At 41.9% G+C, this 24,887-nt stretch overlaps 1 protein-coding gene across 3 annotated transcripts in view; it reads left to right on the forward strand.

Annotated features, from left to right (window-relative positions):
* Window positions 1–19,898, forward strand: part of MRPS27 (mitochondrial ribosomal protein S27) — an 87,241-nt gene extending 67,343 nt beyond the window's left edge. For all 3 annotated transcript variants that reach the window (XM_078449126.1, XM_078449134.1, XM_078449137.1), the window contains 6 exons: window positions 3,626–3,704; window positions 6,888–7,003; window positions 10,676–10,778; window positions 13,630–13,772; window positions 15,729–15,896; window positions 18,644–19,898. In XM_078449126.1, the coding sequence (XP_078305252.1) occupies window positions 3,626–3,704; window positions 6,888–7,003; window positions 10,676–10,778; window positions 13,630–13,772; window positions 15,729–15,896; window positions 18,644–18,883 (849 nt within the window). In that variant the 3' untranslated portion in view covers window positions 18,884–19,898. The remainder of the gene's footprint in view (window positions 1–3,625; window positions 3,705–6,887; window positions 7,004–10,675; window positions 10,779–13,629; window positions 13,773–15,728; window positions 15,897–18,643) is intronic.
* Window positions 19,899–24,887: the final 4,989 nt, after the last annotated feature.

The following is a 24,887-nucleotide window of genomic DNA, read 5'->3' on the forward strand; positions in this document are numbered from 1 at the left end:
CTCTCAGATATCCTTTTTAGAATGGAACTGAATAGAAATTAATCAACAATTAAATATAAAAATTCCCATAGCCTGTGCTTCTCCACACCTAGTGACTTGGAAATGGACAGGTAAAAGCAAAAGGAAGTTGAGTCAAAAGAACTTGGCACTGATGGTCATTTCATTCTTGATCCCTAAGACGTGGATTTCTTGCCCAGTTCTCTTTGGTGATGTTTAGGGAAAAAGACATGACCACTTTGCTGGAATATGATCTCCAGAATATTCAGCCTATCTTACACAATTTTTAAAAGACAAGTATTCCTAGGCTACTCAAAGCATGTCTTTCTTCTAAATTCCCTGACTCCTCTCCTTGAGCCCCAGAGTCCCCTATGATTGGGGTTTTTCTGAACATTACATTCCACCAAGGGTTGAGTCTTATTACCTTTATAGTATGAATTGAAGTATAAAATAAGCAAAATATTTGAATGTTATTTTTGTGAGTCTCAAGGTATAACTCTAGTTTGACCATAAAAAGATTTTAACAGTATTTCTGTGAAAATATATTACCTCTTTAGTGTCACTGGACTTGTATGTTAGAACTCAAAAGGGTATAAAATTTTTGGTTTTGGTAGCTTTTGGTCCCATGACTTGGACCCAATTCAACGTAATGTACATTGCAGACAGTTTGTATGTGAGACATTGCACTGGGTATGGCATTGTCTATAGAAATGAGCAGTATCCTATCCTTGCCCTCAGGAAGCTTATCATTTAATAATGCAGATAAACAGGTTAACTGATAAATCTGTTAGGCCCAGAGGAAGGAATGAATCAAATCCTATTCTTATCAGTTCAGAGTTTAATGACACAGATTATACTCACAGAAGGTATCTGTGAAAACAAAACAAGAAGGGTACAGAAATGCAGAAAAGTTTATCTCATTTTCTGTTGCTCTGGTCTTTTCGTGGAAAGAATACTGGACAAGGAGTCAGAAGAGCCAGGCTGTAACCTCATAAGTTCCACCAAGTGCCCATAAGTTCAGGCACATAATTTTATCTGTCTAGGTCTTAGTGTTTTCAACTTGGAGTCAAGTGAATTGTACTAAATCAGTGATCTTCAACCCTGGCTGTCCATTAGAATCACACAAGACACTTTTAAAAATTAGAAATGCTTTTCACCACCCTCAAGATTCTAATCTAACTAATCTTTCTGGAGCACAGACTTTAACTTTTTTTTTTCTTAATGTCTTAAAAATTTTTTTAATAGACTTTATTTTTTAGAGCAACTTTAGGTTCACAGCAAAATTGAGCAGAAGATACAGAGATTTCCTGTATGCTCCCTGCCCACACATGCACAGCTTCCCCCATTATCAACATCCCCTATCAGAGTGATCCATCTTTTACAATTGATGAAGCTATATTGGCACATCATAATCACCCAGAGTCCACAGTTTACATTAGGGCTCACTCTTGGTATTGTACATTCTGTGGGTTGGGACAAATGTATAATGATATGTATATATTTATAGTGTCACGTAGTATCATATAGTTTCACTGCCCTTAAAATCCTTTGTGCACTGCCTATTCATCCCTCATTGGTATCCATTTAAAGCTCCCAAGTTGATTCTCATTTGAAGCCAGGGTTGAGAATCACCAACCGATTGATATCTAAGGCTCCTTCTAGCTTTAATGATTTATCATTCTAAAATATTTTGGTTTTGCCATGCCCCCCTGAGGACTAGTGCTGAATTGGATGACTGCTTTGAGAAATAGAGAAACTTCCCACGAGCTCCAGCCTTTAAAACAATGGCTTCTAAACCATTTTTTCATTTCAACATATCTGAGGCATCCCATACAGCCTACTGTAACAGTGACTCAATTCAGCAGTGATTCACAACTGGGGGGTTAGGACTATTAGACTCCCCTAGGGGGTGTGTATAATTTGAAAATTTTCCTCAGGTACTTCTGGTAGTTGGTGGAGGAAGAATGGGGCAGGGTGGAAGATGGTAGTTAATCCTCCTCAAGCAAGAATTTAAAACAAATAAATATATAACTACAATCTAGATCATTAGTAATCACACTTGATTGTGCATGAAAATCACATAGAAAGCTCACTAAAACTTCTGGTTTCTTTGCCCTGTTCCCAGAGATTCTAATTCTGTAAGTCTGAGGCTTAGAAATCTGCATTGTTTAAAGCACTCCTAGAAAATTCTTAGGCAGATGCTAAAGGATCCACATTTTGGGAAATCTGGATTCTCGAATATTTTACTGCTCATGAACAGAAGTTCAGTTAGTAATATTTTGTTAGCATATTTCTAAGGTCTTTAAAAAACAGTCTAAGAGACAAGATATACCAAGTGCTGGTGTGGGTGTGGCAAAAAGAGAACCCTTATTTACTGTTGGTGGGAATGTGCACTGGGTGCAGCCACTATGGGAGATGGTGTGGAGATTCCTCAAGAAATTTAAAAAAGAACTACCATATGATCCAGCAATCCCACTTCTGGGTATATACCCAAAGGAAATGAAAATAGGATCTCAGAGAGATACCTACTCCCCCATATTCATTGCAGCATTATTCACAATAGCCAACCAATAGAAACAGCCCTTGTCCAATGACAGATGAATGGAAAGAAAATGTGGTGTATATCTATGCAATGGAATATTATTCAGCCATCAGAATGAAGGAGATCTTGCCATTTGTGACCACATGAACGAGCTTTAAGGTCATTATGCTAAGTGACATAAATCAGTCATGGAAAGACAAATACCCTATGATCTCAGTTATATGTGGAATCAAAAAAGCCAAACTCATAGAAATAAAGTATAGAATGGTAGATTGCAGGGGCTGGTGGTCGGGGGGAAATGAAGAGATGTTAGTCAAAGGGTACAAAGTTTAAGTTAAAAGGTAAGTAAGTTCTGAGGATCTAATGAACAGCATGGTGACTATAGTTAACAATAGTCAATGGTATCTCCAATTGGTAAGATCATAAATGTCATCATTACCACACATACACACAGGCACATGCACACACATAGTGGTACTTATGTGAGATGATGGATGTGTTAACTAATCTTATTGTGGTAATCATAATCATTTTCAGTGTGTATATATATGTATGTATTATATCATCATGTTGTACACCTTAAACTTACATGTTGCATGTCAGTTATAGCTCAATAAAGTTAGAGAAAAAAATAACACCCAGAAAACCATGCTGCATTGTTTTAATGCTGCATAATGTGATAATGTGTACTTCCTCGTGAGAGTCCAGTTTTGTATTGATAATCATACCTTATAAAAAGAATCACAGAACCAGTGGCATATCGGGGCGGGGGAGGGTTGTTGTTTTGGTTTGTTTTGTTGTTGTTGTTGTTAGCTTTGATGAGGTGTTAGAATTGAGCTTTAATTTTCACATACCGTCTTATATCAGACACCCACTCACAACTTTCTTACCCTGACCAAGTTCCAATTACTAAACCTCATGAGTCACAGGTTTTATTTCACTGTCACAGATGCTGTAAAATGATAGTCAAATGTCTGAAAGCTAATGGTGGCAAGTTTTGTCATGAATAATGCATAGGCATATATTATAAACAATGAAAGTGAATATATTTCTCTTATTTTCCTTTTATTTTCATTGCCGTTACAGGTCCAATATGGAATTTTTCCAGATAACTTTACATTCAATTTACTGATGGATTCTTTCATAACAAAAGAAAATTACAAAGGTAAGAAACCAAACCCAGGTCCATTTGTAATGGAGCTTCAGCTCTTAAAGGTAAGCAAATACAGGCAATTTCCTTTTCTAAATTTCAGAATGACATCTCTTTATATCACTCAGTCAGAAATAGATGCATAGTTGATTTACCATACTACTTAGCCAGATAGGACAATCATATCCAGGTTTTTTCCTCTGAGTTTGTCAGGTTTATTTGTTCATGTCTCTTTGTGCAAAGGACAGTGAATTTAGTTAAGCAATAAACCTTGCCTGAGCTCCCATGGCTGGTTAAGATTATAGTAATGCAGTTCTTAGCTTGACTCTTTTTAGTACCATTTGCTAATTTTAATTTAAATCACAGTTGTTATTCTTTGTGGAATGTAAGACTATAAAATCAGTTGTCTTCCTGGAAAGAGCAGTATACTTGCTATCAAGGAGAGTCATTTTACCTCCCCAAGCTTTTGTTTCCTCATCTGTAGAATAAGTGGATGAATAATCTCTGAGATCTCTTTACCCTCAAAATTCTCTAATCCTGTGCAATTAATTCAAAGTGACTCAACTTCCACTGCAATAAGGGAGTCCGAGGAAAGATGGGGATTACAACAGACTACAGAGGAGTCAGATGGACCCCGGCCAGTCTCCATGGGACAGGGAATCCTATTACGGCATGCTTGTGTTTGTGGCTGTGCTGACAGTGAAGGAGGAAAGAGGAATCTTGCCACTGTGTAAAGACACACACTGGCTTTCCCCTTCTACCATTTAATCCTCAGGGTTGGTACTGAGAGGCCACAAGGGAGCCAGGCCTGTGTTTGGGGAGTTACTACCTCAGGAACGTGGTTATGCCCTGGCGGGCAGTTTTATCCTGTGATTCCTGCCATTGGGTTCCATCCCCTCATTCCTGCACACCAGCACCGATGGCCTTTCCTGCTGCTCAGGCTGGGGACTGGACCTTTCTGCCCTGAGTGTGGACACCTCTCTCCTTTCTCTTTGGATCTCTGCTTTATCTTCTCCCTCAAAAGGCTTGCAGTTGTTGACTGCCAAAGATTATTTGCTATATGTTATTTTTTGAAATATCAATTATCCCCTCTTGTCTATTTCTTACTCAGTGTTAAACCTACATTTCCTGAATTCAAATGGAAGGTAATTAGCTTTTCCCTGTTTCTTAATCTATGCTCCATGAACATTACATTTAATAGTATATCATTGGAAAATTATTAGAAGCAGTTTTCTGCCTGCACTCTTTCTTTAAAAGGTATGTTAGAGGGGTTAAAGGACTTTTTTTGCCCTAAATGTGGAGTAAATAATATTGAAGATTTCTAAAAATAAGGTTTTAATGAAGATTATTGTCATTTATGGCAAAGATTTAGAAGCTATTATACTTTTGGGGCACCTGGGTGGCTTAGTTGGTTGAGTATCCAACTGTGGATTTCAACTCAGGCCATGATCGCAGGCAGGGTCATGGGATGGAGCCCTGCATTGGGCTCCACAGTGATCATGGAGCCTGCTTAAGATTTTCTGTCTTTCTCCCTCTGCCCCTCTCCCCTGCTCATTCTCTGTCTCTCAAATAATAGTAAAAAAAGAAAGTATTATAGTTTTTATTGTTAATAGGATAGGCAATATCAAAGTACATAAATGATTTTGGAGGAAAAGTTAGCTAATTATATAAGCCAGTCTAATTTCACTTCCCAAGCTGAATGATCTGCAGAATATAAATAAAAGATAAAGTAAGTTTGATTTATTTTTCTTGTGTAATTTTGGATTCAGTAATGAACAATTGAAAAAACAGATTTTTTTTTTTTAAACTGGAGTTTTAGCTTAAAATTGTGTTCTTTTAAAATATTGGTTTGTTTGGAGTTTGTGTTTGTTTGTTTTAAATCCGTTCCAGGTCCTTATTTGCTACTGACTTAGTAGATGACTTCTTGGTCTATCTCCATTTCCCCGTTTGCAAAAAGAATATAGAAGTTCTTGCCTATGGCCTCATTAGGAACCATAACAACATGTACAAAACCAGCTGGATAGGAACAGCTGCAAGTCAGTGCTAACTCTTATGATTATATGTAAAAATTGGTTAACACAGCAACTTGCTTAGTCAAAAACATGTGTTGTGCCTATGTTATGTGCTGGCACCATATTTTAAACCAATATTAGCATTCTCTAATTTAACAACAAATATTAAGGAAAAGAAATTGTCTGAACTTGATTTTCTTGGCTTCCATCTATGTTGTAGAATCTTAAAGGAAAATAAAAATTGCTCAAGGTCTGAACTTCTATGATCAGCATTCATGTGGAAACAAATATATTGTGTGGTATAGTCAGAGCCTTATAGTTTATGAATGAGCATTTTTCTTTCCAGTGTTTCAAGTCTTTTTAAACTGAGCCTGATTATCCTTTTTATAGCCATCAGTTTTCTGTCTCTAAAACAATATGTGGGATTTAGGATCCTCTGTAGCATTTGTCTTCTTTTGCCCCAACAGGGAGAAGGTTCTGGAACACAGAATGGGGCAGTCAACCCAGCTTCTGCTCTGCTTGTCAGGGTGACCTGGAAAATATATTTGCCTCCTTTCTGTATGCCTTAGCTCCTCCAGCTGATGGACATGATGCCTTAAATTTGCTTCACAATTTATGAGCATTTTTTATATGTATTATCTTGATGGACTGTCCAACAGTCTTTTGAAGTAGATGGGACAAATGGTAATCATTATGAAGATGATACTGGAAAGATTTAAGAGAAATTAAGATTATTCAATGTCCTTGAAAAGATTGGTGCAAAAGCACCTGACTTAGTACATAATAATAAGCACAAGAGAAGCTAAAGACTTTGGAAAGATCTGGTTTGTGGAAGAACTAGAATCAGAGCTCACATTTTTTGCTTCTTAATTCTGTTTGTTTTTCTATCATGCCCTACTTTAAAAAAAAAAAAAAAACGTTTTATTTGAGAGAGAGAGAGAGAAAAGAGGCAGAGAGAGAATCCCAAGCAGGCTCGGCACTGTCAGTGCTGAGCCTGATGTGGGGCTCAAACCCATGAACCGTGAGATCATGACCTGAGCCAAAATCTAGAGTCCAGACACTTAACTGACTGAGCCACCCAGGCACCCCTCTCATGCCCTACTTTTTAAGACTGTTTATAGTTAAATACAGATTTGGAGATGTTACCTGAAACTAATTTCCTCTCTTTACTTGGTCTTCTTGCCAGATGCTTTATCCGTGGTTTTCGAGATCATGCTGCAAGAAGCCTTTGAAGTGCCTTCTACTCAGCTTCTGTCCCTCTATGTTTTATACCATTGCCTGGCCAAGAAGACAGACTTCAGTGTAAGTGATCGACCGTAAAGTAGTACTGAGAGCCTTAGAAGCATGCAGTAACTCTTTAGTAGGGATGAGGTTCCTGGAGAAAACCCTTGCCACCAGAATATGAAAGAAGCCATCTGATATACAGCTCTGAGACCCCAAACAACCAGGAATGAGTGTTCCTTCTGTACATTTTAGTGACTGGCTTTTGACAGCGTGGAACTGGATGTCCCTTCACTTGAAAGAATCTCAAGCCAAAGTCCTTAGGCGCATTTTGAAACTTGAGCTAAGCTGAATGCACCTCAGACATCCAGAACTGGATAACTGATTCTCACTGACAGTGGGACTTGCATATCAGAGAAGCAGTGAGGCAGCTAACTGACCACAAGCTTGGGTGTGTTCACTTCACATCAGTGTTTTCCTAAGGTTGCTCTTGGTCAGTCCAGAAGACCAAGTTTCATTTTCCTTTCTTATTTAAGGCTATTTAATCATTGTTTCTTGTTATCCTAAGAATAACAACAGTAACAACAGTAACCAATATTTAAATAGTACCCACTTTACACCAAACTCTGTTCTTGGTGTTTTAAATTTATTAATGCATATAATCCTCACAACTCTATGCAGATGAGCAGACTGGAGCGCAGTGATGTTACATAATAGCCACCCGGCTAGTAGGTGCTGAAGCCACCTGGAGAAGCCAGGCGGTCTGGCCCTACAGTCTACCCTCAACTTCCAATGTAACATCAGAAAATCCTAGTTTGGGTAGGAACTGAAAAGGCCATCGAATCCAGCTCACATTCATTAGTTCGTTAAATTTATATTGAGCAACTGCTGCCTTCCATATATTGCCAAGCACTGGTTGTACAGTGGTAAACAAACATTTCCTGCTTCCAGTCAAAGAATACAGGCATTCAAGGCAAAACAAACCAAATACATGCATTTAAAATTATAGCTGCAGTGGGTCTACAAAGACCTCTTGTATGAAAAATGTCAAAATTGGGGAGTTTTTGTTTGTATCCTAAACTTAGGTTAGGAATGGCTTCCTTCAGGAAATCTTTCTGGAGTTAATACTTGAAAGATGAATAGGAATTAACTGGTTGAAGAGAGGAAGAACAGTCCAAAAAGAGGAAATAACACATGCAAAAGCCCTGTGGCACAAAAAACATGGCAAGCAGAAAGGGGCTGGAAAAAGATAGGAAGACAGTCAATGCAAATGCAACAGAGAGCATGGTAAGAAGGGCATGGGATGAGGTAAGGTTGGAGAATGTAATTCATGCTAAGCTGTATTATGTACATCCTAAAAATAGAGGCATCTGAAAAGTTTTAAGAAGAAGGGGTAACATGATCCAATTTGAATTTTGAACAGATACATCGGCTGTAATGTGGTTAGGAGATTAGATCAACTATGGTTGTCTCAGTAGGCAATAATGGTCAGGTGGGGACCAGAATGTATGGACTTAAGAGTAGCCAATGAACATATTTGGGAGGCAGATAACATATGGTGGAGAACTATATGTGGAGGCAGGAACATACTGGTGAAATCATCTCCTCAGTTTTTGACTTGTGTATCTGGATGGAAAGGTTGTCATGTGTTTGCAAGGGGAACCCTGGAAAAAGACTGGATTTATTTGGCTATGAACATATTGCAGTTTGAGATGCCTTTGAGACAACTAAGAGATTTCATGAGGGAAATTGAAATCTTCATGGAAACATTTGGACGGGGACATAATTTATATACATAGGTACAACTTTTTGCAGGTGAAGCACAGAGGAAAATGGGCAATCAGGATTGTATTGGGTCACAAAAACCACAGGAAGAGAGTGGTTTACAGTTTAGAATGCTTCTGAGAGGGTAGGTCAGATGAGGACTTTTAAAACATTCATTGAATTTAGTGGCCTAAAGACACTCAATTTTAACCTGTGTTTCCATAGAATAATGGAGCAGGAAAGGAAATTAGAGTGGATTGTGGAGTAAGTTCAAGGGGCAGAAAGGAGACAGCTAGCGTAGGTGGTGCCTTGAGATACCTAGCAGTGGAGGGGAGTGGAGAGGAGAGAGGGAGAATGAGATTTGCTTTGTATTAATGGGAAGCACCAAGTAGGAAAACCTTGAGGACCCTGGTACGATAGCACCTGACTTCGTCCTTGATAGTACATACAGCAGAAGCTACAGGTTTGGAAGAGACCTGAACTCATACATTAACACATAAATAGCTTCTCATATGAGCAGTGGTGGTTGTATTATTTTCAGGGAATCATCCCAAAAAAATCTGTAAGGCTTTCATTTGTTGGTTTTCATCCATCTAAAAGTGCCTTCAGAAGTGTCCCTGTTCCAGCTGCCATCGCCACCCCTGCTCAATTCCCGGAGCAGCAAGGATACCGTTCTTTTGGCTTTTCACCACTATCACATTTAGATACTACAGATCATGATTTTCCCTAAAGAAAAGAAAAAAAAAAAATTTAAGTCTCCTTATTTATTATTCACTGGGTTCCTTTTCATGCAGCTTTTGTGGGGGGAAATCAAACCTTAGGGCGATTTGCTTTTGAAAGTGAAATGCCCTGGTCTTCAAATTACCAGCTTTTACTTATCTGTGCTGCACAAGTGCCTGAGGAGGCTTTGTTTTTCCTCCCAAGATTTTTGCTTTTTTCAAAGGTTGAGAAAAACCTTAAGAAATTACGCTTGTAGTACACAAAGGCCATTCCCAGGAAAGAGGCTTGGGTGCCCATTAACACCCAGGGTGTCTCGCTTATACCTGGCTACAATTGTAGCCTGTACGCCTCATTCGTTCTCTGCTTCCTTCCTGACCTCTGACTGCAAAGACCAGCGCAGGGCACCCTGAGCTTTGTGTTGTTTGTTTTCAAGCCAGGACAAGGGCCCTGGCTGACGTGCACCCATATGGCACCAGGAAGATCACAGCTCTCATTGTCTGGATTGTTGCCAAGGCTGTCCTCTGAGCCCAGAGTCTATGCGAGCCCTCTTCACTATTCTTGCTGCCCTGCAGCAGGCTCACCAATGCTTGTATTTTTGCCCCTTCTCCCCCCACCATGTCTCAAAAAGCTCCAATTTTAATGAAGTGTAATTTTGCACCCTGAATTGAAAGAAATGATCATTAAGTGTTTCTGATTGTCCAATTTATTTTTAAGAGGCACAAATCTATCTAAAAGCAACCTAATAGTTGTATTTATTTTTACACTGTGAAGTAGAAGGAGTCTTACCATTGCTGAATTGTTTAAAATTCAAAAGCTGGCCCCAGCATGCTATAGCAATGTGGGTGAATATTAGGCTGACAGCATGTGTAATCTTTACTGATTGTCTCAAGGCATTGTTGGTCCAGAGTGTACTCTTTATTTTTGTTTTGTTTTGCTTTTCTGATTGCAAAAGGAACTCTTATTCATTGCCAGAAATGTGGAAGATAATGAAAGTATAAAGCAAAAAACCAAAACTGCTCATAATTTCATTACCCAGAAATCTGTAAACAGAGGGTATTTCTTTTCTATGTTATTCATTAAACATAAATATCTTCTCTTTATAAAATTAGGATCATAGTGAACCTATAGCTTTGTTATTTTGTTATTTGTTTTGTTTTTTGTTTTTTTTACTTAATGCTATAACATGTTCCCCCCCCCCCCCCCATTAAAAATCATTAAAAATCAAATTTGTTGCTTGGCTGGACCATGATCTGGTTTATTCTGTTGCAGTGGGAAGAGGAGAGGAATTTTGGTGCATCGCTATTACTCCCAGGCCTAAAGCAAAAGAACTCAGTGGGGTTGAGTTCCCAGTTGTATGGCTATGCACTTCTTGGTAAGCTAAGTGATCTTTACAAATATTGTTCTTCGTGAATAGAACTGATGCAGTCTTCTACTTTGTAATAAATTTTTATTTTGATTTCAGTGTGCTAATGATTTTATTCATACAGCTTTATTCATACGATATCATGTATGATTGTATTCATATGCTACAGCTTTCATTTTTATACATAAAAATAGACCTTGGTAGCTTTACACTTATGGACTTATGCCTTAAGAGACAGTAAAGAGGCTTCTAAAACCTGTTACCACTGGTAAGGTGAAAACTAGTTTTGGTGGCTTTGGATCATATTTTGTGGTAATCAATGTGAGGAAGGGATAAAGAATGGAAAGTTCTGGCCTTCTTTTGGGAAAACCAACCAGCCAGTAAAATGTTTCCCAGTATTAACAAAGATCTTTCTGTCTCTTTTAGACCTGAAGTCCAGGAGGTAAGAAATCAAGACTTAGGGTTGAACTCGTATCCTTGGTATCGTTTTCAGGTGAGGGAAGGGAAGCTCAGACAGCATGTCTAGTAACACTTAGAGAAAGCAGAGCGGTTCATTTGGCACAGTGTGACTGTGCCAAGCAGGGGATTGGTTGCTTTACTTTCATGCCCTGACTGAATTGAAAGACAGGTCAGGAGATCGAAGCCTCAGAACCTGAGTTGTATGAAATCAGGGCAGTTAACCTCCAACCTAAGTGTGCATAAAATGTGTCCTGATTTACAGAGTTTCTTAAATGCATATTATTTCATTGTTCTTCCATTGTCTTAAGTAGACAGGCATTTCAGAAGGTACCTTCTCTTGACCATGCACTGCTTTGACTTACCTTTGTTTTATGAAAATCATCAAAGTTTTAGCAGTTTTGAAATTGATCTTCACCAACAAAATGTAGTGTGGCATTCTCGGGTGCTGATTCTAATATAGACTGATGTAGGGAGAGGAATTTAGAGTTTATCAATTGGCTATCAGACTAGCAAAAGAAATTGACCACTCTTTTTTAAAAATTGTTTTCTCGGAGCACCTGGGTGGTGCACTCGGTTAAGTGTCTGACCTCAGCTCAGGTTATGATCTTGCAGTTTGCAAGTTCAAGCCCTGCATCAGGCTCTGTGCTGACAGCTTGGAGCCTGGAGCCTGCTCTGGATTCTGTGTCTCCCTCTCTTTCTGCTCCTCCCCCACTCACACTGTCTCTTTCTCAAAAATAAATAAACATTAGAAAAATTTTAGGGGCCCCTGGGTGGCTCATTTGGTTAAGCATCCAACTTAGGCTCAGGTCATGATCTCATGGTTCATGGGTTTGAGCCCCACGTAGGCTCTGTGCTGGCAGCTTAGAGCCTGGAGCCTGCTTCAGATTCTGTGTCTCCCTCTCTCTCTGCCTTTCCCCTGCTCGTGCTCTGTCTCTGTCTCTGTCTCTCAAAAATAAATAAACATTAAAAAAATTTTTTTTTAATTTTTTTAAATAAAAAATAAAATCGTTTTCTCCTTATATGCCATCTCCTTTTGCTGTTGGCTTATGTGTTTTGCCTTTGCCTTCAGGTGATCATTCGGGACTGTTATACTATGTGAATTATTCAGAGAGCTGTCAGGACTAAGAAAATGTACGTGGTCACCACTGTCTCTGCACAGAGGCCCTGGTGCTTCGGGACCGGTGGCTGTCAGATGAAAAGCTCTTTGCTCTCACTGCGTCATGTGCTGCACGGCCTCACCCGGCCCCAGTGGAAGCAGCTTTCCCAGAATGTGACTGCAGTCCAGCCCCAAGTATCTTAAAGTCTAAAATTAGCTGTCACCTGATAAGCTTTGTCTATTTCTGCCCTACTATAGCCCTCCCAATCCTCCTTCCCAGGAACGATAAGTTAAGGTGGCTTTAAGACTTGGCAGCTCAAGGTGACTTTGGCCATCCGTGCAGAGAGGGCTTCTATTCCCCAGGAACACAGAGACAGCCCCTCGCCCCACCTGAGGCCCCTGGTGTCTGGTGTCCACGTCTGGAGCTCCACTTGTGACAGTTTGAGGAATCAAGAAAAACATTCATGTCCCAAGATCCAAGAAGGATGATGCAGACTTTATGGCTTAAGTACCGATGAAGCTCAAATAAAGGACAGTCGATGGGATGTTTTGGAGCGTTTTGAAAAATGTCAAACATTTGCTGGCAGGGAAAGTTGTCATATGTTGACAAGATTTTCACTGTAGGAGAATTGTGGGAATTCTTTTTCTGAGGAAGATTTTGTTCTTGAAACAAAAATAGTATTTCAGTTGTTTGACTCGTTTTATAAGGGTAGTTCCACTTAAAGAGACAGATATATCAACCTCTCTAAACTTCCCTCAGTCCTGTGATTCATACATCCTCATGATAATTTCCACCAGCCCAAATGCAAAAGAAAAAAAGCAAATTTGTACAGTTTCATATTTAAAAAATGGATTTGGTAGGGGCGCCTGGGTGGCGCAGTCGGTTGAGCGTCCGACTTCAGCCAGGTCACGATCTCGCGGTCCGTGAGTTCGAGCCCCGCGTCGGGCCCTGGGCTGATGGCTCGGAGCCTGGAGCCTGTTTCCGATTCTGTGTCTCCCTCTCTCACTGCCCCTCCCCCGTTCATGCTCTGTCTCTCTCTGTCCCAAAAATAAATAAAAAACGTTGAAAAAAAAATTTAAAAAAAAAAAAATAAAAAATGGATTTGGTGAATTTACCATATTCTTCATCATCCATCTGAAATGGCACCAGGTCACTCGCCAGGATGAAGCTCTTGGTTACATATTTGAAATGATTCTTGATTTCTAGAGCTGCCAGGTGCATATTCACTTTGCTTTCAAGTCCTCAGCCTCAAACGTAGTGGGAAGCCATGCCTGAGCCATCTTCATTGTTCTTTTTGGCCACAGGGAAGGTGGAGTTGCAGCGAGGGCTCCGGGCTGTGTACCATAACATGCCTCTGCTGTGGCAACCCGGCTACCTCAACAGAGCCCTTCAAGTGATGGAGAAGGTGGCCTCGTCCCCGGAGGACGGGAAGCTGTGTGCAGAAGCGGTACGTCCTTCGGCTCTAATTCAGTGTGCTTTAGCCGTCTCCTGTTCCCTATGAGCCAGGCTGTGAATCTGTTTTCATTTTCTTCCCCTCCCCCTCCTTTCTGTATTTCTAGTGGAATCATGTACTTCTCCAGTGGAAAGGGAATGAAAAACGGCACACATTCTCAGTGTTCCTGACCAGAAGTATTAGAGAATAAGAGTAGCGTTGACTCTCTAGCTCACTGTGTGGAGGAAAACTATCCCTGTCTCCTGAAATTTAAACTGAGTTCAGTAAAACACTGCCCACACTACCACCCTCTCCCCCAGTAAAACTCAGTGGCAACTCAAGAGAGGTTAATATTTCATCTTATTTTTTGGCCTTTCTGTACCCTTGTAGCCCTGGGAGACTGCATGGCAATTATTATCCCCCATAAAAGCCCTCAAGAGAGGAATCTGGGGGCTAGAGATGGCACAGTCTTGTTTTGCTTCTATGAAACGATTCTGTGGTGAACGCACGGTGCTGGAGGATGTGGGTCGGACGTTCCCTGCAGAGTCCTCAGGGGCTCACTCTAGCTGGACTGGGCCACTGTCTCCCTATGGCCCCAGCGCATCTCTCAGTCACCTAGGGCTCTTGACACTGTGGAACCACCAGACTTAGCCCACAGGAAACGTATTATCTTAGAGCCACATGAAAGCCTCCTGCCCCACAGACAGCCAGTGTCCGCTCCTGTCCAAGCCGTTTACATCTTCAGAGGGAGGCCTAGGTGGACGTTGGTTGTTGCATTACCAGGATGTAAAAGTTAACTTTGAGCTCATTCTTTGTTTTCCCTTGATTCCAGTCACTAGGGCTCACTCCTTGGCTTCATTTTCATCATGAAGATATGCAAGTCTGGTGCCTGTATTGACCAGATATTGATGTCTAGTGAATCATCATGTTCTTTGGTAGATATTTGTAACAGAACATCCACATTCCTAAATACATACTCATATTTAACCCTGTTGTAGTCAGTCTAGTGGTAAAAAACACAGTATTATACATAAATCCTTTGCCAGGGAAATTAGTCCTTCCAACCTAAACCAGATTTGTATTCTTTGTGATCTGTCTTAATAGGAATATGATTCGGATGTCAGCAAGAATGGGATATGTGTTAGGTGTGGGTATAATGTAGTAATGGCATTAAAAGACTTGGAGTATTTCCTAGATTTTTGTTCTAATGTGACATGGTAGGATTAATTGGTATCTAAGCAGGTGCTAATGCTGACCTTGAGGTTGTAGAATGGTTAGGCCCTCAGTGGGTCAAGGGAAGGTGTGCCCCAAAGTGAATGTGGTGGGCGACAGGCCAAAAGAAAAAGAAACCCTCTGTTTTATAATTTATTTACTTTCTAAGTCACAGAGATCACCTCGTTGTGGATTTCACGTATGCCTGTCAAGTCTCTGTCAGTAGCTTATGAGGGTTGTGCAGCTCCCTAATTTACAGAAACCTCGCGAGCCACAGTCTTTCTGTGAAGGAAGTGCTTGGCCTGGATTCAGAGGCTCTCTTGCGCACATTCACAATGGTCCTCTGTTGGTTGCGCTCTGTGGCAGTTTTTCTCTCCTTCTCCCACTTCCAAACTGGTTGGGGAAGAACGACCTGGAAAAGGGATTACTTTGAGTACCCATTGAACATAATTTTTGGATTCCTGCCCAGTTGACTAAAGGTGAAATCAAATGCCATTGTGCTGACTCATATACAAAGAATTCTGAGCTTGCTGATCTGTACCATTTGTTTTGTACTAAGTTGTCCATGCCATCTGACAGGGTGTTTCTCATGTAAAATCATATAACCGTGTCTATTTCCTATAATTTTATAAGAGAAAGAGTTCACTAGTCTTCAGATCCCAGCTGTTCCTTCCTATCCCTTCCCTACCCTCTCTTAACAGCGTGTTTTCAGGGTGCTTCACAGGATGCTTAGTCCCTGCCCCTTTGTCCTCTCCACAGCTGGATGTGCTAGACAGAGCGCTGAAGGCTGTGACTGCTCCAGCCTGTGGGTCTTCAGAGGCACAGCCCCAAGAAGAAGACAGCCAGGGCTCAGAAGAACTGGTGGAGCAGTTGGACGTGGAGGAAACTGAACAGTCCAAGCTTCCCCAATACCTGGAACGATTTAAGGTGCGTCGTAGCAGAATTGCAGAATTGAGCCCCTCTAAGCTGTGCATTATGCGTGCTTCTTTTCTGTCGTGATAGGCAGCCCTTTCATGCATCAGTGTCCCACACAAAGGCATGAAAACTGACATCAAAAATCATGCTTCAAATAGGAAGTGGTTTTAAAAGTGATAAATGGAATTTTTATGCTCCTTTTTGTACGTGAGCTAATCAGTCACAGTTTTGTCACTGGGGCAGCATGTCATTACCCACTCATCCCTGACATGTGCCTGATGCATGGGTAATAGCTTGCCGCCTCAGAGCAGTCACCTGACTCCATCCCCAGCTGGAAAGGATCTGGTCATTTCTCTATATTGCGCTAATGTGCTCGATAACCAAAAACCAAAGTAGAAATAAAAAGCCAAATTTGAGTACGATGGAGATCAGATGCCGGTATCTTCTGTTGCTTGGCTTTGAGTTGTAAACTCAGGCCCTGAGAAGACTTACTTGGACTGCATGGAAGAGGTGAACAAGTTTCCATCGTGTCTTTTCAGAACAGATCTGAGCTCTCAAGCTGCCATTGGTACCTTTCGACTGTATGTCCCCAAATCCTCTGTGATCAGAGTCAGGGAAGAAGAGCTATGTTCAGAGGTTAACCCCTTGGCCTCTTCCTTGCTTTGTTTTTAATATATTTAGTGCAAAGAGAAAAATATGCTGTCTACAGGAGAATTCTTTGCATGAAACAGAAAACCTTCCCATCCATGTCAGCTGACCTGTTGTGTCATTTTGAGACAGGTATCATTTTGCCTGATTATTTTTTTTTTTTTAATTTTTTTTTCAACGTTTTTTATTTATTTTTGGGACAGAGAGAGACAGAGCATGAACGGGGGAGGGGCAGAGAGAGAGGGAGACACAGAATCGGAAACAGGCTCCAGGCTCCGAGCCATCAGCCCAGAGCCTGACGCGGGGCTCGAACTCATGGACCGCGAGATCGTGACCTGGCTGAAGTCGGACGCTTAACCGACTGCGCCACCCAGGCGCCCCTCATTTTGCCTGATTATTACACTTAGATCTGTTCAGTAATTATATTGAACCAGCTATGGGATACCTATTTCCCCGTGTTATAGGGAGGACTCCACTGTACCCGTAGCAGCTGTTTCTCCTGGTACTTCTGTAAAGTCATCGTTCAATGTCCCTCTTTTATAATTTGAAAACTAAGAAAGGTTAATATTAGGTACACAGAGAATTGGCAGCTAAGTTACGAATTTACATACCTGTTCGTTTCTCTTAACTTTGCAGATTTAAAAAGGCTGAAGAACAAACAAAAAATCATCCATAGTTTAGCCTCATAGTTTATCATCTACCATATTCATATTGACCAAGGCTGCCACAACACTCCTCAAGATGACCACCTCTTTCTCTTGTTTCTTATATTTAATCTCAAGAGAGTAGAAATCTGTGCTGCATTAAATTCTTAGTCCTCATTCTTCGACAGATGCATTTTTTTGAAAATCAAAACAAAAAGAGACAAATATTTATTGGCTGCTAGCCGTGTATTAGGCACCAGTGCATTTCATTTATCTTCCCTGTGGCTCTGCGGGTCGGTGCTGCTTTTCCTACGTTAACATGACACCAGGCTGAGAGAAACTTGCCCATAAGTGACTGATGGGGGATTTGAACAGAAGTTTGCTGGCTCAGATTTGAGTTGTCCTTCTGGTGTCCCAAGGTGTCTCCTTGGCCTCAAACCACATGGAAAGTGATACCAGAACGAAATAATTTTCATTGTACATTTCCTTTTCTTCCTATTGCCTGATTTTTATAGTCTCAGGTAATTTGTTTGGGGTCCATTTTTATAGGCTTGACCCATCACACTAGGCCTGTAGCCACGGCTTGACACATGGATTCTGCCCACCTTCCTCCCCTTATTGGAGCAGGCCTCATCACCTAAGCCAGTGAATGGCATTTGTCTTTGGAACGTGGGGAGGTGTGGTTTAAGCTAGAGCTGGAGCCATTAGTGACTCTCTCTTGATGATCTACATCCTGAAGCACTTAAGTGTATTAGTGTTTTTAGTACTTCACTTCTCCAGGAATATAATACCGACCAAACCAAGATGCCATTTCAGATGGAGCTGTGAGCAGTCAGTTTGTAAAGGCTGACCTGCAATGGAACACAGCAGGTGGAAGCTTATAATAGTGCAAGGACTCCTGGGAGCTGTTTAGCATGCCATTAGTAAAAAAAAAAAAAAATTCCTTGCACTGGTTTCCATCTGTTGAAGGGAATGCTGGTAGACAAGCATTTATCTCACTTATTAAGAAGGAAAAGATACAGACCGGCTAGCTCCAGTTTATCAGCTGCTTCTGCCATTTTGTGTGCATCTTAAGAGTTCTTTGCTCTGGGAGTTGGCTGCTTGGTTTGGTGTAAGTCAGAGTGGAAATGTAGATTTGTTATACTCGTGCTGTCTTTGTGGTTTAAAACAAGAAATTACATACAGAAACACAGCATATGGAGTTCCATTTACCGTTTGTGAGTGAAGGGAGAGAGAGCACATGTGGTGCATCTTAGCAAAATTGCTGGACTGAAAAAAAAAAAAAAAAAGCAAATGCTAACAGTGCCTAGATGAAAGGCAGCATGACACGTTCCCAGCAAAGTGCCTTTGCCTGTAAGCAGAATGTGGACATTTTGCAAGTGATTTAATCTCTTTTCCTCTTTGTATTCTCCCACCTACACCCTCCTCCCTCACCCCATCCCCTCTTTTTTTCTTTGCTTCCAACAGGACTTACATTCTAAGCTTGAGGCTTTGGGCAAAGTTGAATCAGAAAGTCCTTTGACTCTGACCATCCAGCTCGTCAAGGAACAGCTCCCCACCTTTGAAGCAGAGGATATCGCAACCTATGAGCAGAAGCTGCAGCAATGGCATCTGGAACGGGTACACTTGATTCAGAGGGAACAGGAGCAGAGGGAGAAGGCAAAGCAGGAGCATGAGGCCCGGAGGGCAGCAAAGGCATCTGCCTAACAGGCCCTCAGGCCCCACAGAGGAACTTCACTAGGCCCTGTCCTAGGATTCTTGCTGACCATGATGGCAGCCTCAGCTTCCTCTGCCTGTCGTCTCCTTTTCCTCAAGCAGGCTGCTTGTGACAGAAAGCCACAGTGTTCAACATATTAAGGCACTGTGACTTCCCATCAGATGCCTAGGAGGGCTGCTGAGCTCTGAGTGGCAGGTGATCAGACTGAAGCCCCAGCTAAACACCTTAAAAAGGTGCTATCAAGGCTTATGGTGGGGTTTCCGGGGTCAGGGATCAGTGTTGAACGTTGAAAGTCCCTGATACATAGCAGTGGTGGAGGGAGAGGCCGTGTTTGAAAGCCTGGTCTTGAGCACAGGCTTCTGAGTGGCCTCTCTCCCCAGCAGGCAAACTGCACGTCCTGAGGCCTCCTCCCCCTCAGTGTCCTCCCAGCCTGAGCTGGGTGTGGGACGCCCACACATCTCACTTTCTCCCTCCCCCATGTCTCTGCTCTGCAGACCTAAACTGGGAAGAAGTTGAGGACAGGAATGAACATGACACCATGAACCCACTGGCTTTCAAATTTTAGGCACCCACAGTAACATTTTTAGAATGGAAACGTTTTTGAGGAGAAAGATAACTCTAGCTCTGAACCCTCCTGAGCTTGGCTTCTCCATCACGTTGGGGTAACTTCTTTCCAAAGCATTGTCTCAGCTCCTTCCTCGAGGAGGTAAAGTGAGCCTTTTGTGTCCACGCATGCACACATGTGCAACTTGTGAACACACATTGCAGTTGGAGAAATAGGAGAAAACGAGAGGTAGGATGGGGTTTGTAGTGCATAGGCGACATTAACTGTGAACCTCCCAGGGAGTGGAAATTCCTTCCTGAAGTTTCTCTGTGAAAGGGGTCAGGGGCAGCTCCTGCTTGCTGTATACATTTGCCTGTAAGTACAGTGGTATACTTTTATTCAAGGTCGTGCTCTTTTAATCAAGAACCTGTGGAAATAAATGTTCTGGGATTATTTTGGTATATTCTTTATCTTTGTGGGAAGGGAGGGAGAGAGGAAGTCACACCATCAGCATGGTGATTCTGATTGTGAACAACAAATTTTTAACCTTTCGTCTCCATCAGACTTTGCACCACACCCGTTAACATTTTTTGAGAGCTAACTGTGCCGACACCTCAGGCAGCCCTGTGACGGAGGCCAGAGCAATCCCATTCTTGAATGAGGAAACTGGCTGGCACTGCTGCTCACCCTGCGTGTTATGTCCATCCATACCTGCAGGCCACATCCAACGCAGGGTCTTGTGGGTGGGCAAAGCTGAGTCGTACCTAGGTAGAAGGTCATGACCAAAAGTCACTTGTGACATTTTAGTTGATCAGGGGCTGGGCTTTTTCAGCCACTCCCTTACCATATCCAGAGGAAGGTTCAAGATAAATCAGAAGGCCCCTTTGCTCAGTAAATTACTGACCATCACGGCCTGAAGCATGTTGTTAATACTTCAGCTCATAATTTGGCCTTCTCTTTTCTCCCCATCTGTCCCTGTCGCACTTGATTTCCAGTATTACCAGAGTGGGGAGCATGAAAACTGCTGAGCAGCAGCGAAATGCCCTACTCTCCTCTCCGGCTGTGTTGTCTTGGCACCAGACTTTGCATTTTGTTTTCATACCTCGTAGCTGGCCGTGGATATCAGATACGTGCGTGGTATTTTTGTTGTAGGTTTTACATGCAGTCAAAGGCCCCCAAAATTTGTTTATTAAAGTCATTTTTTCACTGTGAATCAAATAGCATCTAGTGAGTAGATGCTGCTAAACATCGTACGATGCAATAGGACAGCCCCCATGGCAGAGAAGTATCTGGTCCAAAATGTCAGTAGTGCCCTGAGGTCAGAAGCCATGGCCTAGGGTGTGTGAGCAGGGCATCCACGGGCACGTGTGTACAAATGGCTCATTTACAAATGGCATTTCTCAAGCTAAAAAAATAATTAACATATCTAATTATTTTAATATTTAATAAAATAATGGTTTCTTATCTAAATGAGTATAAAATATGCAGTAATATAGGGTGGGCCATTATTCTTCCTAAACAGAGTCTATTATGGAAAAGAGTAAATGATGATTTATATGATTTTGCTGTATGGCAATATATAACTGGGGATCTGCAGTGATGTGGCCTATGAGTCACTGGGACTCAATACCATTGCACCCAGTAACCTTGCTGGGAGTGCGTGGTGAGGAAGGGATGAAGTTTGAAATGGGCTCAGAGAGCTTTGGCTATAGTGAATCATAAAAGCAGAAAATGTGGTGTGATGGTATTTTCATTAAATGGTAATTAATCTTCAGAGCTGAGTTTTTCAAACGCTGACAATGATAAATTTTTTACTTACTTTACTTACTAAAATCTTACCTTAGAAAGTGGGGAATGCTTTTCAACATCATTATGCCAGGGAAATTGCCTTTTATTCTAAGTAACAGCTTCTTAGCTTGAAAATAACCTTTCCTTCCCCGCATTGAGTGGGCCTTTTTGCTGACATTACACACTGCCATGAGGATGCTATTATGGTATGGTGTCAAGGAAGTCCAAAAAAGATAGTAGCAATGCCCCTGAGATTGTGGCGGTTACCACTGGGATCTTTGTTTAATACTCTTAGGCTGTTTACTCTTAGGCTGTGTTTATTATATATGAAGGTTAGGGATTCCAGATCTGAGCTGGACATGTTCAGAAAACAAAGTTTATTCTTGTAAGAAGCATCTGAAAATAAATTCCATATTAGGATTTAAATGCTAGATCAAGGACTACAGGGAAGATTTATAAAGGATTTCTAAGAAGTACATTCTCTGATGGACCCAGTGGTAAGAGAATGTCACTTGCTTTTTTGGTTTCCACGATGCTTCATCTCTGCAGAGTGCAAAATTCTAATCTTTAAAATACCCTCCCTGGTTAATATGCCTAAAATAGTATGTGGAGTAAAACCAATGCCCATTAAAATCTTCCTCCAATAACCGTATGCTGGGCCGCTTTAGGATGTCTGTTTCCTAGGCTCTGGCTTATTGTTGCACCCATCTTGACTACAAAAATTACATTCAACAACTCCTCTTTGTGAATGCCCCTTTCTACCTAATTTAATTCCACCTACTTACAAGCAGGGCAGGGATTATTACCCTCATTTTGCAGAGGAGAAAACTGAGGCTCATATGACTTGCCCAGGCCCACACAACTAGTAAGCGGGTTCACAGCACTTGGACCAAAATTTGTCCGATTCCAAACCCACTTTCCAACAATCACACCATATAACCACTGTGCCAGTCTGAGACTAAGTACATTCATTCATTCAACAAATATTTATTGAATACCTATTATGTGTCGGGCAGTATTAAAATAGTCACTGAGGATACAGCAAGGAACAAAGTAGACCAAGATCCCTTCCTTCATGGCACATACATTCTATGGAAGGCAACAGTTAATTCATAAGTACATAATAATGTCATGTGGTAATACGTGGCAGAGAGACAAAGCAAGGAAAGGAAGAGAACACTGCGTAGGGAAGGCCTTCCTGAGAAGATGACTGTTGAAGAAAGATCCACGGGGGTGAGGGTGAGAATCACGATGTTACCTGTGGAAAGGCGCAGCAGACAGAGGAACCAGAGCCCAGAAGGAAGCCCGCCTAGAGTGCCAGACAACTGGCAAGGAGGTCGGTGTGGCTGGAGTGGAAAGTGTAAGGTGGACAGGAGCTGGAGAAGAGGCCAGAGAGATGGGTAAGGGAAGGGACAGATGCTTATAAGTCTTCCTGGCCCATTAGGAAGGGTGCTGGCCTTCACTCTGAGATGACTCATCTGAAGGATCCAGTGGTATGCTCTGATGTAACATTTTCAGAGGGTTTTCTGGTCTAGCTGCTTTGTGGTGAGTGAACGCGGAGACGGGAGGATCAGCTAGGAGGCTACTGCAGTAATCCAGGAGATAAATGGCAGGCTTAGACAAAGGTAGTTACAGTAATGTGAGGAGAAGGGGTAGGACTGGGTGAATTTGGAAAGTAGAATCCACAGACTCGCCTGAGATTTTTTATCTGAGCAACGTGGAGTAATGTCTTTGCCATTTCCTGAGGTAGAAAAGCCTAGGGAGAGAAGGAGTTTGGGGAAATTAGGGATTTGTTTGGGGGCATGTTAAATTTGATTTGGGTTATTTTAAATGTCCTTATTGGCCATTCACACGGGGCTCTTAATTGACAGATGGATATGAGTTTGGAGACCAGAGAAGAGGTACAAACTGGAGATACAAACTGTAAAAGTCATCAGCTTACATGTGGCATTCAAATCCATGAGACTGCATTACAGTAACATGCAGTTTGGGTTTGACTGAGGAGAGTCTGAGCCACAGAGCTGTGCCTGTTTTTTATGGTGAGATCACCCCAGGAAGCAGGCGTCATTATGATGCTGCATCATCTGTGAAAACACTGCCAGGTACCCGGCCCCCCCTCCCCCCCCCCGACCAAGAAATACCCAGAACTGCTCATATTAAAGGAACCTGGGGTGACCAAAAGCCAGTCTGCATATATGACTCCAATAGATTTTCAAGATGCACAGGATAAGATCAAAGAGGAAATGGTGATCTGGGATTATGCAAGAGTCCAAGAAATCAAGAGTGAGGAGTTTATTGAAAGATCATTGTAGGGACACAGAGAAACATTTAGAATTTGCACTATAATTATAAAGAGAGAGAAGGTGGAGTCAGTACCTTACCAGACCTTTGCTGATTTGCCTGGAAGACCAGAAGAAAACTGAAGGAAGCTACTACGTCCAATGTCTAGAAAAGGACCAGCTGGAAGGGCATTAACTTTCTCCATCCCTGCTGTGCCTGGGTCTGGAGAGAGTGGGATATAAACACACAGAGAGTGTTGGGGAGTGTGAACAACGGTTGGGGGGTTCCCTGGGACTGCCACCTTCCTGAGACGCAGGACTTGAAGTGCCCGAACTAGGGCAGACCTGGGCTAACCCACATGGTCCCGCACCCTAGGATCTGGCCAGACACTTCCTGGAACTGAATAGTTGGGCAGTGGAATAGAAAATAACTATGTTTAGTATGACCGATGTAATTAAAACCTCTCGATGATGATTTTCCATCCTGAGTTCTCACCTGCTTAACCCTTGAATTTCTGAAGGCATTTCCGAGTTCCTTCTGCCAAACAGCAACTTCTAATGGGGCCAGTCAGTGAAATCCCATAGTTTTTTGGAGACACAATATTAAGATCAAAAGGAGTGTATGTAACAAAGGGACGTCGTTATGACTCAGGACAGGATGCTATAGCCTTTTGAGTCCAAAGGATCATCTCTGAAGACAGGACCGTGTCCTGGAGATCTCTACTGAGCATTCGTGGGCATATTTTCTCCGGCCACATGGAGGGAATGGAGATGCCAAGGCCTCCTACTCTATACTCTGCCGATGTGAGCTGAGTGAGCTGCCCAACATAACTACTCCTGCTCCTTTGTGTGAGCTGTTGACTCTGTCTAGAATGTGCTGTCACATGCACACACACCCATGCACGCACACTCCAGGTCTCAGCTTAGACATCACTTCTGGTGCTCCTATGTCACCAAGGCGCACCCTTGAATTTCAGAAGCCTGTCACTCCAGTCAGTTTAGGGCAGCACTTACGTTTATCCCCACAGTATTACCCACCACTGGGTAGAGTGAAGGTACAATGATCATTTGAATGACTAAGAGGAATTCCTTCTTTTTTCAGATACCCTTTGTTATTTATAATCACATTTCCTAAACAGCTTTTAGTTCTTGGGTGTCAGTCAAATCCACAGAGTATTATGTTAGTTATATAAGCCTATTCTGTAACTGAACAAGAAAGCAAGAGAGAGATAAGGTATTGGATGTAATTACTGAATATGATGGCTTTGTAGAGCCCCAGAAAGTCAGTCTCGGGAGGGATTTATCCAGTTTGACCATCCTGTCAAATCCTCTCATTTTACAGGTAAGTAAAGGAACTTGACAGATAAAGTGACTGAGGTCAGG

The sequence above is a fragment of the Panthera onca genome, chromosome A1 (assembly GCF_046562875.1).
Source record: "Panthera onca isolate mPanOnc1 chromosome A1, mPanOnc1 haplotype 2, whole genome shotgun sequence".
Taxonomy (NCBI): Eukaryota; Metazoa; Chordata; class Mammalia; order Carnivora; family Felidae; genus Panthera; species Panthera onca.